Source organism: Drosophila tropicalis, unplaced genomic scaffold (assembly GCF_018151085.1).
Source record: "Drosophila tropicalis isolate 14030-0801.00 unplaced genomic scaffold, ASM1815108v1 contig_830, whole genome shotgun sequence".
Classification (NCBI taxonomy): Eukaryota; Metazoa; Arthropoda; class Insecta; order Diptera; family Drosophilidae; genus Drosophila; species Drosophila tropicalis.
In genome coordinates, this window is record NW_027173322.1 from 288,305 (window position 1) to 301,727 (window position 13,423).

Consider the following 13,423-nt stretch of genomic DNA (forward strand, 5'->3'; position numbering starts at 1 on the left):
ATAATTACATAGTTGTTACTAATGCGGTTGACTCCCATGATTATATTCTTTGTTGGTTGTGTGACAATGCGGTTATTGCTAAAGGTGGTGGCTTAACATATGGATGTGATGCTTGCCGTGGGGTCGAGAATGAGATGCGCTCATTCATTGGGGGACTAGAGATAGTTTTGACACTTTAAGGGCAGGTTTTAACAAACTCCAAGCGGAGTTTACTGCGGTGGAGACTCAGTTCAGAAGCAGAATCAAGGAGTCTATTGCTAAAGGTGGTGGCTTAAAATATGGATGTGATGCTTGCCGAGAGGTCGAGAATGAGATGCGCTCTTTCATTAGGCGGACTAGAGATAGTTTTGACACTTTAAGGGCAGGTTTTAACAAACTCCAAGCGGAGTTTACTGCGGTGGAGACTCAGTTCAGAAGCAGAATCAAGGAGTCTATTGCTAAAGGTGGTGGCTAAAAATATGGATGTGATGCTTGCCGAGAGGTCGAGCATGACATGCGCTCTTTCATGAGGCGGACTAGAGATAGTTTTGACACTTTAAGGGCAGGTTTTAACAAACTCCAAGCGGAGTTTACTGCGGTGGAGACTCAGTTCAGAAGTTTATCGCTTATGAATGAGTCTCTAAAACGTAAAAGGACCAGTCCTTGGGGTGTTTCTGCATCTGTAGGTCCGCCAGCGTCACTTATCGTCCCCGACCGGTCTCATGCACCGTCCACTCCTAATGTACAGCAATTGATTTCGTTTAAGAGCCCGTTTGTGAATGCTATTAGTAAGGAATTACCGGTATCACCTGGGAATGATCTCTTAAAAACGATGCCTATTGTAGTGTCCGATGTGTCCGGGCAATTACCCATTCCAATGGAAATTGCCGATAGTTCTAAAAGTATCGAGGGCCCCGTAAGCAAGTTGACTGCTGCAGTGGGTGACTTGTCCAACGTTACTGCTGCGGCTGACGCTTCGGGACCGCGGCCTCTCGTTGGCATACCACCAAAGAAACATATATTTGTTTCTAGGCTAGACCCTGTTGTCACATTTGATGATGTAATAGCCTATATTCGGAAGAAAGTTAACGTCTCGAATATTGCGGTGGAGAAGTTTAAATTTTCTTATTCTCGGGACATTTCGTCCTTTAAAATTAGTGTTTCTGCCAATATCTTCGACACTATATGTCGAGAAGATTTTTGGCCAAAACATTTACTAGTTAAGGAATATACTGTGAAAAAGAAAAATCGGAAACCGATTCGCTTGCCAACAACAACAACTAATACTATTCCTGCCACATCAGCATCTGCTGGTGTGTCAAAAAACTAGCTTCGTCCTTTAACCTGGGTTACCAGAACGTTAGAGGGCTGAAATCTAAACTTTCTAATCTCTATGTAGATAGTCTTTCTTTTGAACATAACATTCTAGCTTTTACAGAGACGTGGCTAAAACCTGATATTGCTGATGCATCGGTTTTTTCCACAAACTTTTCTATATTCAGACGTGGCCGGATTTCTCGTATAGGTGGTGGCGTTCTAATAGCTGTTCATGCTGCTTTATCATCTGAAATGATTCAATTTTCTAGTACCCAGGAGATTGAGTTTGTCGGTGTTAAAGTAAATTTTAAATCTTTTAATGCTTTCATTACTTGCTATCTTTATCCCAAGTCAATCCCGTCTTAAATTCTAATAGAAAATCGTTAGATCTTATTTTTGTATTGGATTCTTCTTATTGTGAGGTTTCTAGGATCGAACCATTTGTTCTTCTAGAAGACAAATTTCATCCTACATTAAATTTAAAAATTGATTTGCCCTTGCTTTCACCATTACTTGGTTCAAATGAGTTACCTCTAACTAGGTGCTTTCGTAAGACTGACTTTGCCAGCCTTAATGAAAACATTGCTACTACCGATTGGTCTTATCTGTACAATTGTAGAGATATGAACTCAGCTGTTCGTTTTTTCTATGATACTCTGAATTCACTCTTTGATATTTGTGTGCCTCTTGGTAGGCTGGAGCGGCTTAACAAACCTCCCTGGTTCTCTCGTGAGTTATCCAAATTGAAAAATGTGAAGACACGATATTATAAGAAGTTTCAAAAAACACGTCGTTCATCACGTCGACCTCTGTATACAGTCGCTCGTTCAAAATTCATGATGCTTAATACACAATGCTATAAGAATTATCTTCAGCGGTGTAAGCTTCAGTTTTCTTCCGACCCTAAACAATTTTATAACTTTGTTAATTCTAAACGTAAGACCTCTGTGCACCCATCTTTTTTGTCTTTTCAAATTAAAAAAGCAAGCACTGATCAGGCAATTGCCGATATGTTTGCGAGTTTTTTCAAAACAACTTATTCCTCAACGGAATATCGAGCAAGTCCGTATCCTTATCATTTAAAAAAGGCTAATTGCATTTTCAATCCAGTGATTGATAAAAGTTCTATTCTTAGCGAACTTAAATTAGTTTAACCTGTTTATTCTCCGGGGCCAGATGGTCTTCCTGGATGCGTACTCAGGTTCTGTGCAAACGCATTATGTAAACCCATTTCAAAATTGTTTCTATTGTCTGTCGAATTTTCCTCTTTTCCATCTATTTGGAAGGAGTCGTATATCATTCCTCTGCATAAAAATGGCAAAAAGTCCGAAGCCTCTAACTATAGGGGGTATCTCAAAATTGTCCGCTATTCCGAAAGCTTTTGAGAAAATTATAACTTCTCAATTGCAACATTTTTGCAGCTCTATTATTTCGCCATCCCAACATGGGTTTGTGAAACGTAGATCTACAACCACTAACCTTTTAGAATTTACCTCTATAATTATCAAGGGGTTCAAAAATGCTAAACAAACTCATGTCATATACACTGACTTCAACAAAGCTTTTCATTCTGTTAATCATACTCTATTACTTTCTAAACTGAACAACATTGGGTTTCCATCCCTTTTCCTTTCTTGGGTTCGTGAATATTTAACAAATAGAAAACAGAAGGTACTTTTTAAGTCTTCCTTTTCCAATTCCATTCCTGTGACTTCTGGTGTACCTCAAGGTAGTCATCTTGGCCCTCTGCTCTTCACACTATTTATTAACGATCTTCCATCAGTCATTGTTCATTCGCGTGTGCTTATGTATGCTGACGATGTCAAGCTTTGTCTTACTCATAAAGATACAGATTTATTTAGTCTGCTACAAGCTGATCTTAAAAACTTTCAATTCTGGTGCCATTTTAATCTACTAAATCTTAACACTACCAAATGTAAGGTAATGACTTTTTTCCGTAACTCTCCTCAACTGGTCACTTATTTTCTAAACAATAGCGCTTTAGAACGTTTAAATAATATAAATGATTTGGGCGTACTTATGGACCATAAGTTAAATTTTAACCCCCACATTTCCACCACGGTCGCAAAGGCCATGAGTGTCCTGGGTTTCATTAAAAGATGGTCAAAAGAATTTGATGACCCCTATACAACTAAAGTTCTTTTTACTTCGCTTGTCCGTGTAGACGGAGTAGACATCCTTTGATACTGTTCACGCCACCGGGTGAACAGCAGTGAGCGGCGAAGAGCAGTGAGCGGTGAGGAGTGAGGAGGGTTTTTTGATCCTCGGCGTCTACGGTCACACCAGGAGGAGTGACTTGATTTTTTCCAATGGGCACCGCCATCACTAAGAATCGAGCCTTTCACCCGAACACCCGTTCTCTTGCATTTTTTTACGATTTGTTAATCACTTTCAACCCGAACCATTTCCGTGTGTGCCGGTTTACCTGTGAATATTATATAAATAATAAAACCTACATTTAGTTAACCGAAGTTTCTCGTGCGTTTTAATTCACCACTCGCTCACCACAAACTGAAGAAATTGGCACCCGCCAACTCCTTGTATTTCATTTGGATCCTTCCGCCCCCCCACGAACATTGGTCCTTCGAGCCGGATATCCTTCCGCTCCTCCAGCTTGCATCGGCGGAATTCCTGATAAGTACAAAATTTCATTATTCATTTCATTTACATACTACTAAAAGTGTGAGGTTTTCCCGCTTCTCCATAGCGACCTACACACTTTTACATATTGTATGTACATACCTGACCTGTTCCAAGGTTTCATGGTAGTTCCTAATCCTTAGCGTGATTGTCCAACGTTCTCATTTTACATTCCACGATTATCCATTTTCATTTATGTTTTTTTTTCCTCGCACTTGTCCAAATCCACCTTTTTTACATATGCATTCACATGTACATGTAATTTCCACAGCTGTTTGCCAAATCCGCGTAAAAGTTTAAAAAAAAAAAAAAAAAAATTATTAAAGTGTTATAAAAAATAGGGAAAAATAAAAATCAAAGTGTTCACCGCGTTTTCTTATGTGTTGGAATAATAATCTTTAATGCCAAACTTATTTCCACACGCGCGTATCTACGTACATACATACATCGTCACCTGTTGATGTACGCGCATATGTACATACATATCCATATACATACAATCCCTTCGCACATTTACCACGACACAAAAGGCAAAAAAAATATTCTTTTTTTTTTAAATAGCACTTCACGTATGCACCGCGATTTCTTGCGCGTTCGAATTAGGTGCGAAATTAATTTCCTCACGCGCGTCTTTGGATACCGGTGCACTTGCTTACATACGTACATACATACATATGTATATGCTTACATAGTCATACATTGCACATACATATGTACATATCCACAACGCATAATACATTTCGGTGTCGCGCATTGATTTAACACAACCCCACATCCAATTAAATTACAATTACTTACGTTTTTTTTGTTGTTGTGAACAACGCGTGTGCATACATATCTATACTCACCTGTGTACTTATGCATGTACGTACACACATAGATCAAAGCATCTGTCCATATGCATTGATCGGTTGTTTTATTTGCGCACAACACTCGCTTGTTTTTCCGCACAACACTTGTTCTTGGTTTTTCCGCACAACCACAAAAAAAAAATTATTCACATACATAATTAAACAACAAAATCAAAAACCAAATATATAAACAGCGGCCGACAGCTGTTTTCGGAGTAGTGGTGACACGTGAGTCGAGTCGTGATATCGATAGGCGGCTCAAGCGCGCCAAATTTAAATCACATTATTTCCGATTCTCTTTTTTCGCCTAATTATATATCCGCCCATATTTATAAAACAATACATATATATTTTTCCAGCATTATCGTGCCCACATTTATATATCCGTCCATATTTATAAATCATTTATATAATTTTTCCGGCCAACTTTTTGCGCTCACATATATATATCCGTCCATATTTATAAATTATATATATAATTTTTTCGGCCAGTATTTTGCGCTCATATATATATCCGCCCATATTTATAAATAAATACATATATATTTTTTCCAGCACTATCGGGCCCATATTTATATATCCGTCCATATTTATAAATTATATATATAATTTTTTCGGCCAGTATTTTGCGCTCATATATATATCCGCCCATATTTATAAATAAACACATATAAATTTTTTCCAGCACTATCGGGCCCATATTTATATATCCGTTCATATTTAAAAACTATATATATATTTTTTCCGGCCAGTATTTTGCGCTCAATATATATCCGCCCATATTTATAAATAAACACATATAAATTTTTTCCAGCACTATCGGGCCCATATTTATATATCCGTTCAGCTTTAAAAACTATATATATATTTTTTCCGGCCAGCCTTTTGCGCTCATATATATATCCGCCCATATTTCTAAATAAATACATATATATATATTTTTTCCAGCACTATCGGGCCCATATTTATATCTCCGTCCATATTTATAAATTATATATACAATTTTTTCCGGCCATTATTCTGCGCACACATATATATCCAGATCCAGATTTATATAAAAACGTATTTTCCTTTTATCCTATACATCTTTGTTTATATATTTCATCCGTGTTTTGTTTTATACGTACTCCCATCGGTAATTTTCAATCCGCATTCGTGCGTTCGTATATTATTCCGCATCTATCCCCATTAAAGAGGCTTCGTTTCCGAGCCACACGCGAGAAAATTCTCCCGCAATCCTGCGGTGCACAGTGAGGAAGTTCTTGCGTCCCCATACAGTCCACTTCTCACTTCCAAAACAAAAAAAAAGGGACGCGCACAAACGCGGTGTTCGTCGGTAAGCTCGTCCCCTGAGTATGTCCACGGAGCCGTCCAAGACTGCGCCGAAGTCCAACAGTCTTTCGTCTCCCTCTGCAACTCCGGAGAAGGTTCGGCCTCCGACAACTCCGGTGACCGTGAAGCGTACGGATATTTCGCGCAAGTTCTCGTCAGTTCGCAGCCGCAGCGAATCCCCAAGGTCCCGTCCGTCTTCGTCCAGCTTACCTGAGGGTCGCAGATTCTCGGTTAAAGACTCGAGGGAACACCAAGGTCGTTCCAAGCTTTCAACTCAGACCCAGATTCCGCACGTTGTTGTGACGCACTGTTCTGACGCTCCCGTCACCCGATCCGTATCACAACAGCGTAGAGAACACTCCAGAATGTCCCTTTCCGATTTCGTTATAGCGTGCGACGCATTGACTCTGTTTGAAGCTCGCGAGAGTGAAGCTCTAACTTCTGAAGTGCCCTTGTTTTCCATTAAAATGCACTTAGAGCAGCTCAAATCCCTTTGGTCAACTGTCGAGATGGAATACTCCCGTTGTCACAAGGCCTTGACAATCCAAGCCGACGAGGAAAGCTTGGCAAACATAAGCCACATCAAGGCGAAGCACGAATCCGCTTACGCGGCATATGTGCGATGCGGGACGTTGTTCGGAGAACGCATCGAACAGCTCTCGGTACAGATGACGACTCTTAGGCGTCAGCCAACCGCTCCGTCGGGGCCACCGGGGCATAGAGTTCCTCCGTGTGAGGTAGAGACATTTGATGGCGACAGCCTAGCATGGCCCACATTCCGCGATTTGTTCGCCGCCATTTATATCGCCAATCCGTATTTGTCACAAGTGGAGAAGCTCTATCACTTGAACGCCAAGACGCGAGGGGAAGCGAGAACCATCGTGGCTAAGTCCCCCCTGACGAATGAGGGTTTCCAGGCCGCGTGGGAGAACCTCACCGCACGGTACGAAAACAGCCGTCTGCTGGTCATGACTCAAGCCAGACAACTCCTTCAGATTCCCGCGGTGGCACAAGAGTCGGGCAAATCCTTGCGAGAGCTGCAGACCGCGTTTCAAGGGTGTCTTACCGCACTTGAGCGTTCGGGTGTTAGTACTGAGAATTGGGATGTCCTACTTATCGCCATCTGCACTAGTAAATTGCCGAAGGCCACAATCCTCCTGTGGGAGCAATCAGTGCCCAATAAGACTGTCGTCTCAACGTGGTCCGATTTGAACCAATTTCTTACCGATCGGTATCGGGTCCTGGATGCCACCGACGAACATAAGTCGGCCCCAAGTGTCCAAGCCATCCCCATTGGCCCCCGCAAATCCTCTGCAACGATGAAAGTCCAAGCGTTTCCAGCGAAAGCTCAGCTCAAATCGGCGTCTTGCAAGCTGTGCCATCGGGAAAATCACCCAATACGGCTCTGCCCTAGTTTCCTTGATATGCCTGTTCAGAGGCGGCTGGAAACCATTAGACAGCAGGGACTTTGTCTGAACTGTTTTGCCCGCGGTCATCAAGTGAAGGGCTGCTCCAGTGCGCATAATTGCCATACCTGCAAGGAACGTCATCATACGCTGTTGCATCCTAGTGATGTGTCCGTGCCCTCGCCATCCGCTGCGCAAGTCCCACCATCCAGCGTCACAGAGCGCCCGTCCGCGAGCGACCAGCTCACAAATGCTCAAAGTTATTTTGCATCTACCCCAGGCAGAGGCCTTTTAGGCACTGCGATTGTCACTCTGCACCATCGTGGTGTGGATCATCATATTCGGGCGTTGATCGACTCGGGAGCCGATTCAACTTTTCTCTCCGAACGCGTCTTCAGCATGGTCCAGCCCCCCTTCTACCCAGTAGACGCCGCGGTTACTGGCATGGGCCAGAGTGATGGAGGCTGCGCCGACAAGGTGTGTCTGCTAATGCTGTCTCCCCCGTGTGACAGATTGAACAAGATTGAGGTCTCCGCCCTGGTCGTATCCAAATTGTCAGGGGCCATTCCAACAGCTCCATTCCTTAATACGGTTCCGACGCAGTGCCTCGATCGCCCCCTGGCTGACCCGTACTACAACAAGCCCGCGCCTATTGACATGATCATCGGTGTAGACCTGTTTCCCCACATCCTCGGAGAACGGATCAAAAAGGATATTGGTGATTTTGTCGGGCTAGAAACCATCTTTGGATGGGTTCTGTGTGGGGCTATCACTCCTGACCCCCCGGTGTCTAGATCCGTTTTCGCGGCACAGACGCGAGTTAGTCCCGAAGCAAAGCTTGATGTACTCCTCACCAAGTTTTGGGAGGTGGAAGACCTTCCCGCAAAGCCGGAAAAGGAGGATGACGCATTCTGCGAGCGGAACTTCCAGGAGACCACCCAAAGGGGAAAGGACGGCCGATATGTTGTGTCCCTACCGTTCAAAGGTCCGAATAGCGTTGACTTGGGCCACTCAAGACCGATCGCGCTGGCTCAATTCCTGCGGAATGAGGCACGCCTTCTCAAGGATCCGGTTCTAAAAACGCAGTACGATGCCATTATTCAAGAATATGAGGAATTGGGTCATATGATTCGGGTGACGCCGCCTCAAGATGGGAAAAACTTCTATCTCCCCCATCATGCGGTGTTTAAGCCCGATAGCACCACCACTAAGGTACGCGTGGTATTTAACGCGTCGAGCCCCTCCACACAAGGCGTCAGCCTCAACGATGTCTTGCACACCGGTCCTACTCTTCAGGCCGACCTCACGCTTCAGGTACTGAAATGGCGGTTCTTTCAATTCGTTTTCAATGCCGACATAACGCAGATGTATCGACAAATCCGAGTCGATCCCAGGCATACCCCCTTTCAGCGGATCCTCTACCGAGACCGCTGCGGCAATATTCAGGATTACGAGTTACAAACTGTCACGTTTGGGGTTAACTGCGCGCCATTCTTGGCGATCCGAGTCCTTTTACAACTGGCACAAGACGTGCAAACGATGTATCCTCAGGCGAGCGAAATCCTTCGGAACTACATGTATGTTGATGATGTCCTTGCCGGCGCTCACACTGAAGCCGACGCTCGTCTCGCCATACGAGAGCTTCAAGCGGTCCTCCAATCTGCGGGATTCCCGCTTCGGAAGTGGACTTCCAATAAGAAGGAAGTACTTCAAGCCATTCCGAGAGAGCACCTGCTGCGAGAGGACTTTCTCGAGCTGGAAGACGCGAGCACCGCAAAAACCTTGGGTATTCGATGGCAAGCTGCTGAGGACGTCTTCTTCTTCACCACAGCGGACCCCCCCCTTGAAGGAGTCGATCTCCAAGAGGCAGGTTCTGTCTCATATCGCTAAGCTCTTCGACCCCGCTGGGTGGCTAGCCCCATTTGTCATCCGAGCGAAGATATTCATGCAGCAAATCTGGCTTACCGAACTGGGCTGGGATGATGCTCTGCCGCCTCTCCTGCTGCAGCAATGGCATGAATTCCTGCAGGATTACCCAGGCCTCAGTCGACTCCGCATTCCCCGTTGGCTAAACACCAGCGATAAGCTCTCGTGGGAGCTTCATGGCTTCTGTGACGCGTCACAGAAAGCGTATGGAGCGGCCCTATATGTGCGGGTTCGGTACGGCAATCAAGTAGACGTCCATTTATTAACGGCTAAGACCCGTGTAGCTCCAGTCAAAACAGTCTCGCTGCCTCGGCTAGAGTTGTGCGGAGCGGTTCTGCTAGCCGATCTCTGGGCGTCGATCGTTCCTGAACTTCCAATCCGACCTGCAACCTCCCAGTTTTGGACCGACTCTACCATCGTGTTGGCTTGGCTCAATAAACCTCCGTGCAGTTGGTCCACCTTCGTGGCCAATCGCGTATCCAGGATCTCCGAAAGCACTAGTGGCCAAAGCTGGTCACATGTGCGCTCCGAGGACAACCCCGCGGATCTGGCGAGCCGTGGAGTCTCCGCGGCCGAGCTATCGGCCAGCAGCCTCTGGTGGCATGGGCCGGACTGGCTCCAGAGAGCCCCCGAGTATTGGCCAACTCCCCATAACGAACTCCCAGACACCCAGCTGGAGCAACGGGTCCAGTGCCACACCACCGCGACCACGCTACTCGAGGACGTCAGCGAACGGTTCTCGAATTATGGTAGGGCTCTACGAGTCATCGCGTACATCCTACGCTTCGCCACCAAGAGGATTTCGACGCCTTCCACGGTTCGCCTCACCAATGACGAACTTCTTTCCGCCGAGCGCGCCTTGATTCGGACCTCTCAGCGGCGGGAATACCTCGCGGAGATACGGGCCCTGGGCGAAGGGCGACCCCTGCCATCATCCAGCACTCTACTCAATCTGAACCCATTTCTCGACCAGCATGGGTTACTCCGCTCCTGCGGACGACTCCGGGCCGCTGAGTCCCTCCGATATGATGAACGTCACCCTATTCTCCTCCCATATAGTACTCATTTCACTCGCCTGCTTGTCGCATTCGCCCACCGCATCACGTTGCATGGCGGCAATCAACTGATGGTGCGGTATTTGCGCACCAAATTCTGGATCCCACGGATAAAGAACATGGTAAAGTCCCACATCAAGGGGTGCAAGGTCTGCATCGTTCATCGTCGACGACTACAGACCCAGATGATGGGTGATCTCCCTCGAGAACGCATCACGTATTCCAGGCCCTTCACCCACACGGGCATTGATTTCGCAGGGCCGTTCGAGATCAAAAATTACACCGGGCGTGCGTGTCTCATAACTAAGGGTTATGTCTGCGTCTTTGTGTGTTTCAGCACGAAGGCAATCCATCTCGAGGCTACCTCCGACCTCACCACTGAAAGATTTCTGGCAGCCTTCTCTCGGTTTGTCGCACGGAGACAATGTCCACAGCGCATTTACTCCGACAACGGCAAAACCTTCGTAGGGGCCTCAAAGGCGCTCGAAAAGATTTCCTGAACGCCACCAAGCTTGAAATAATGAAGGCATTCCCCCAGCACATCCTATCCTGGCAGTTCATTCCGCCAAGCGCGCCCCACATGGGAGGACTGTGGGAAGCAGGGGTCAAAAGTTTTAAGACCCTGTTTTACAAGTCCTCGTCCACTGTCAAATACACCTTCGAGGAACTTTCCACTCTCCTGTGTAGGATCGAAGCGTGCCTAAACTCCAGGCCAATCTCTCCCATGAGTGAGGACCCAGAGGATCTACTGGCCCTAAGCCCGGGACATTTCCTGATTGGAGGACCACTCTTAGCCATTGCGGAACCGGAAATTCTGGTCGAGCCTATGTCGCTGATCAACCGATGGCAGCGACTAAAGGCAATCCAGCAGGCTTTCTGCCGCCGCTGGAAGAGTGAGTACCTCAAGGAGCTTCACAAACGGAACAAGTGGAAATCACCGACTCGCAGCATCCAGACCGGCGACCTCGTGATCGTGTCCGAAGATCATCTCCCCTCCAACGAGTGGCGCTTAGGGCGAATTGAGCGCACTCTGCCCGGGGCTGACGGCCTCGTCCGAGTGGCTGATGTCACCACCGCGCGTGGGTCTATCCGAAGACCCGTAGCGAAGCTCATTCTGTTGCAAGACAGCAGGAGTCCTGAGTCTAAAACCTTATCGTGACTCCTAATCCCTCTATGTTTCCTCCGAATGTCCTCGTCTCCGTGCATGTTTCTCGTTCCCGTGCATAGACTAATCCACTCCCCCATACGTAATTTCTTTCGTTACAGTTCATTCAGCTCGCCCTTTCATAGCGACATGGCCCCCACGCGTCTGCCGCACCACCGCAGCAAACGAGCTCCACAGGGCACGAACGTGTACCGATGCCGGGTCTGTCGGGGGGTTCATGCACTCCGGCAGTGTCAGCGCTTCCTAAACCTCCGAGGGGAAAAGCGGCTTCGGGCGGTGCTCATCAATAAATATTGTCCCAATTGCTTGGCCCACGAGCATTCATCCGACGCGTGTCGGACTCGCCATGGTTGCCGACGATGCGGGCAAAGGCACCATACCCTGCTCCACATGGCCGACCAACCGCCGAGACGACGTGCCTCCGCCCGGCGTCGCAGCCGATCACCCCCCTCCAGTCGTGCTGCACCCCCGCTACAACCCCGTTCCCGATCATCGTCCGACCGCTCCGCTTCCCCAGAAGGCGCACCCGAGATTTCGTTATCCTCCCTGCTCCACGCCAGGACGACGACTGTCCTGCCCACCGCAGTCCTACGGTTGGGCAATGGCTCGAAATCCTTCGAGACCCGCGTCCTTCTTGATGCGTGTGCGGCTGAGAGCCGCATCAATCTCTCCTTTGCCCGGTCCCTGGGGTTAGCTGTGACCACGGTCGGGGTCGACCAAGCCTGTACGGCCGTCCTCGAGTCGAGGTCCGACAAGACGTTCCGACGGAACGTTATATTCCGGGTCGAAGAGGACTTGCTCATCCGCACTCCCATCCGGGAAGTGGCGGCGCCGGTCCGAGAGAAGTTCGCAACCCTGATCCTGGCCGACCCCTACTTCTATCGGCCGGCGTCGGTATCCGTGGTGCTCGGGGCAGACCTCTATCCTGAGGTCATCCAACCAGGCTGTGTGCCCGGTCATAGCGGTACTCCCGCAGCCCAGAGCACCGTGTTCGGATGGGTCGTCTCCGGCTCCTGTGGGATCTAGGCGCTCCAGGACGTTGCCGTCCCCCATCCTTTATATGTCCAGGGTGACAATTGCAACATGTTGCAAGGGGGGCGGTATGTTCACGCCACCGGGTGAACAGCAGTGAGCGGCGAAGAGCAGTGAGCGGTGAGGAGTGAGGAGGGTTTTTTGATCCTCGGCGTCTACGGTCACACCAGGAGGAGTGACTTGATTTTTTCCAATGGGCACCGCCATCACTAAGAATCGAGCCTTTCACCCGAACACCCGTTCTCTTGCATTTTTTTACGATTTGTTAATCACTTTCAACCCGAACCATTTCCGTGTGTGCCGGTTTACCTGTGAATATTATATAAATAATAAAACCTACATTTAGTTAACCGAAGTTTCTCGTGCGTTTTAATTCACCACTCGCTCACCACAAACTGAAGAAATTGGCACCCGCCAACTCCTTGTATTTCATTTGGATCCTTCCGCCCCCCACGAACAGATACCTTTATCCCTTAGTCGTTGTTCTTCTAAGTATGTCATGCATGAACCTTTTAGGGTCCTCTGCTCTGATTACAACCTTCTATTCCCGGTAATCGGCTCAGAGTTTTCTATTAATATGCTTAAAACATCTATCCTATCCCATTTAGTTAATAGATAGCTATAGTATTATTTGTTTGTCTGTTTTTTCTATTGTGTATTTGTCCACGCGATTCGTGCCGTGCGTTATACGGCTGCACC

At 47.2% G+C, this 13,423-nt stretch overlaps 1 protein-coding gene across 1 annotated transcript; it reads left to right on the forward strand.

The window, feature by feature from the left end:
* Positions 1-3,668: 3,668 nt before the first annotated feature.
* On the forward strand, positions 3,669-13,079 carry LOC137580209 (uncharacterized). The gene is made up of 2 exons (XM_068294131.1): positions 3,669-3,955; positions 11,794-13,079. The coding sequence occupies exon 2, from the start codon at positions 11,822-11,824 to the stop codon at positions 12,716-12,718; it is 897 nt and encodes a 298-aa protein (XP_068150232.1). The 5' UTR covers positions 3,669-3,955; positions 11,794-11,821; the 3' UTR covers positions 12,719-13,079.
* Positions 13,080-13,423: the final 344 nt, after the last annotated feature.

Excerpts from the sequence above, each read along its gene's own strand:
- LOC137580209 (XM_068294131.1), top strand. The coding sequence starts at position 11,822 with ATGGCCCCCACGCGTCTGCCGCACCACCGCAGCAAACGAGCTCCACAG.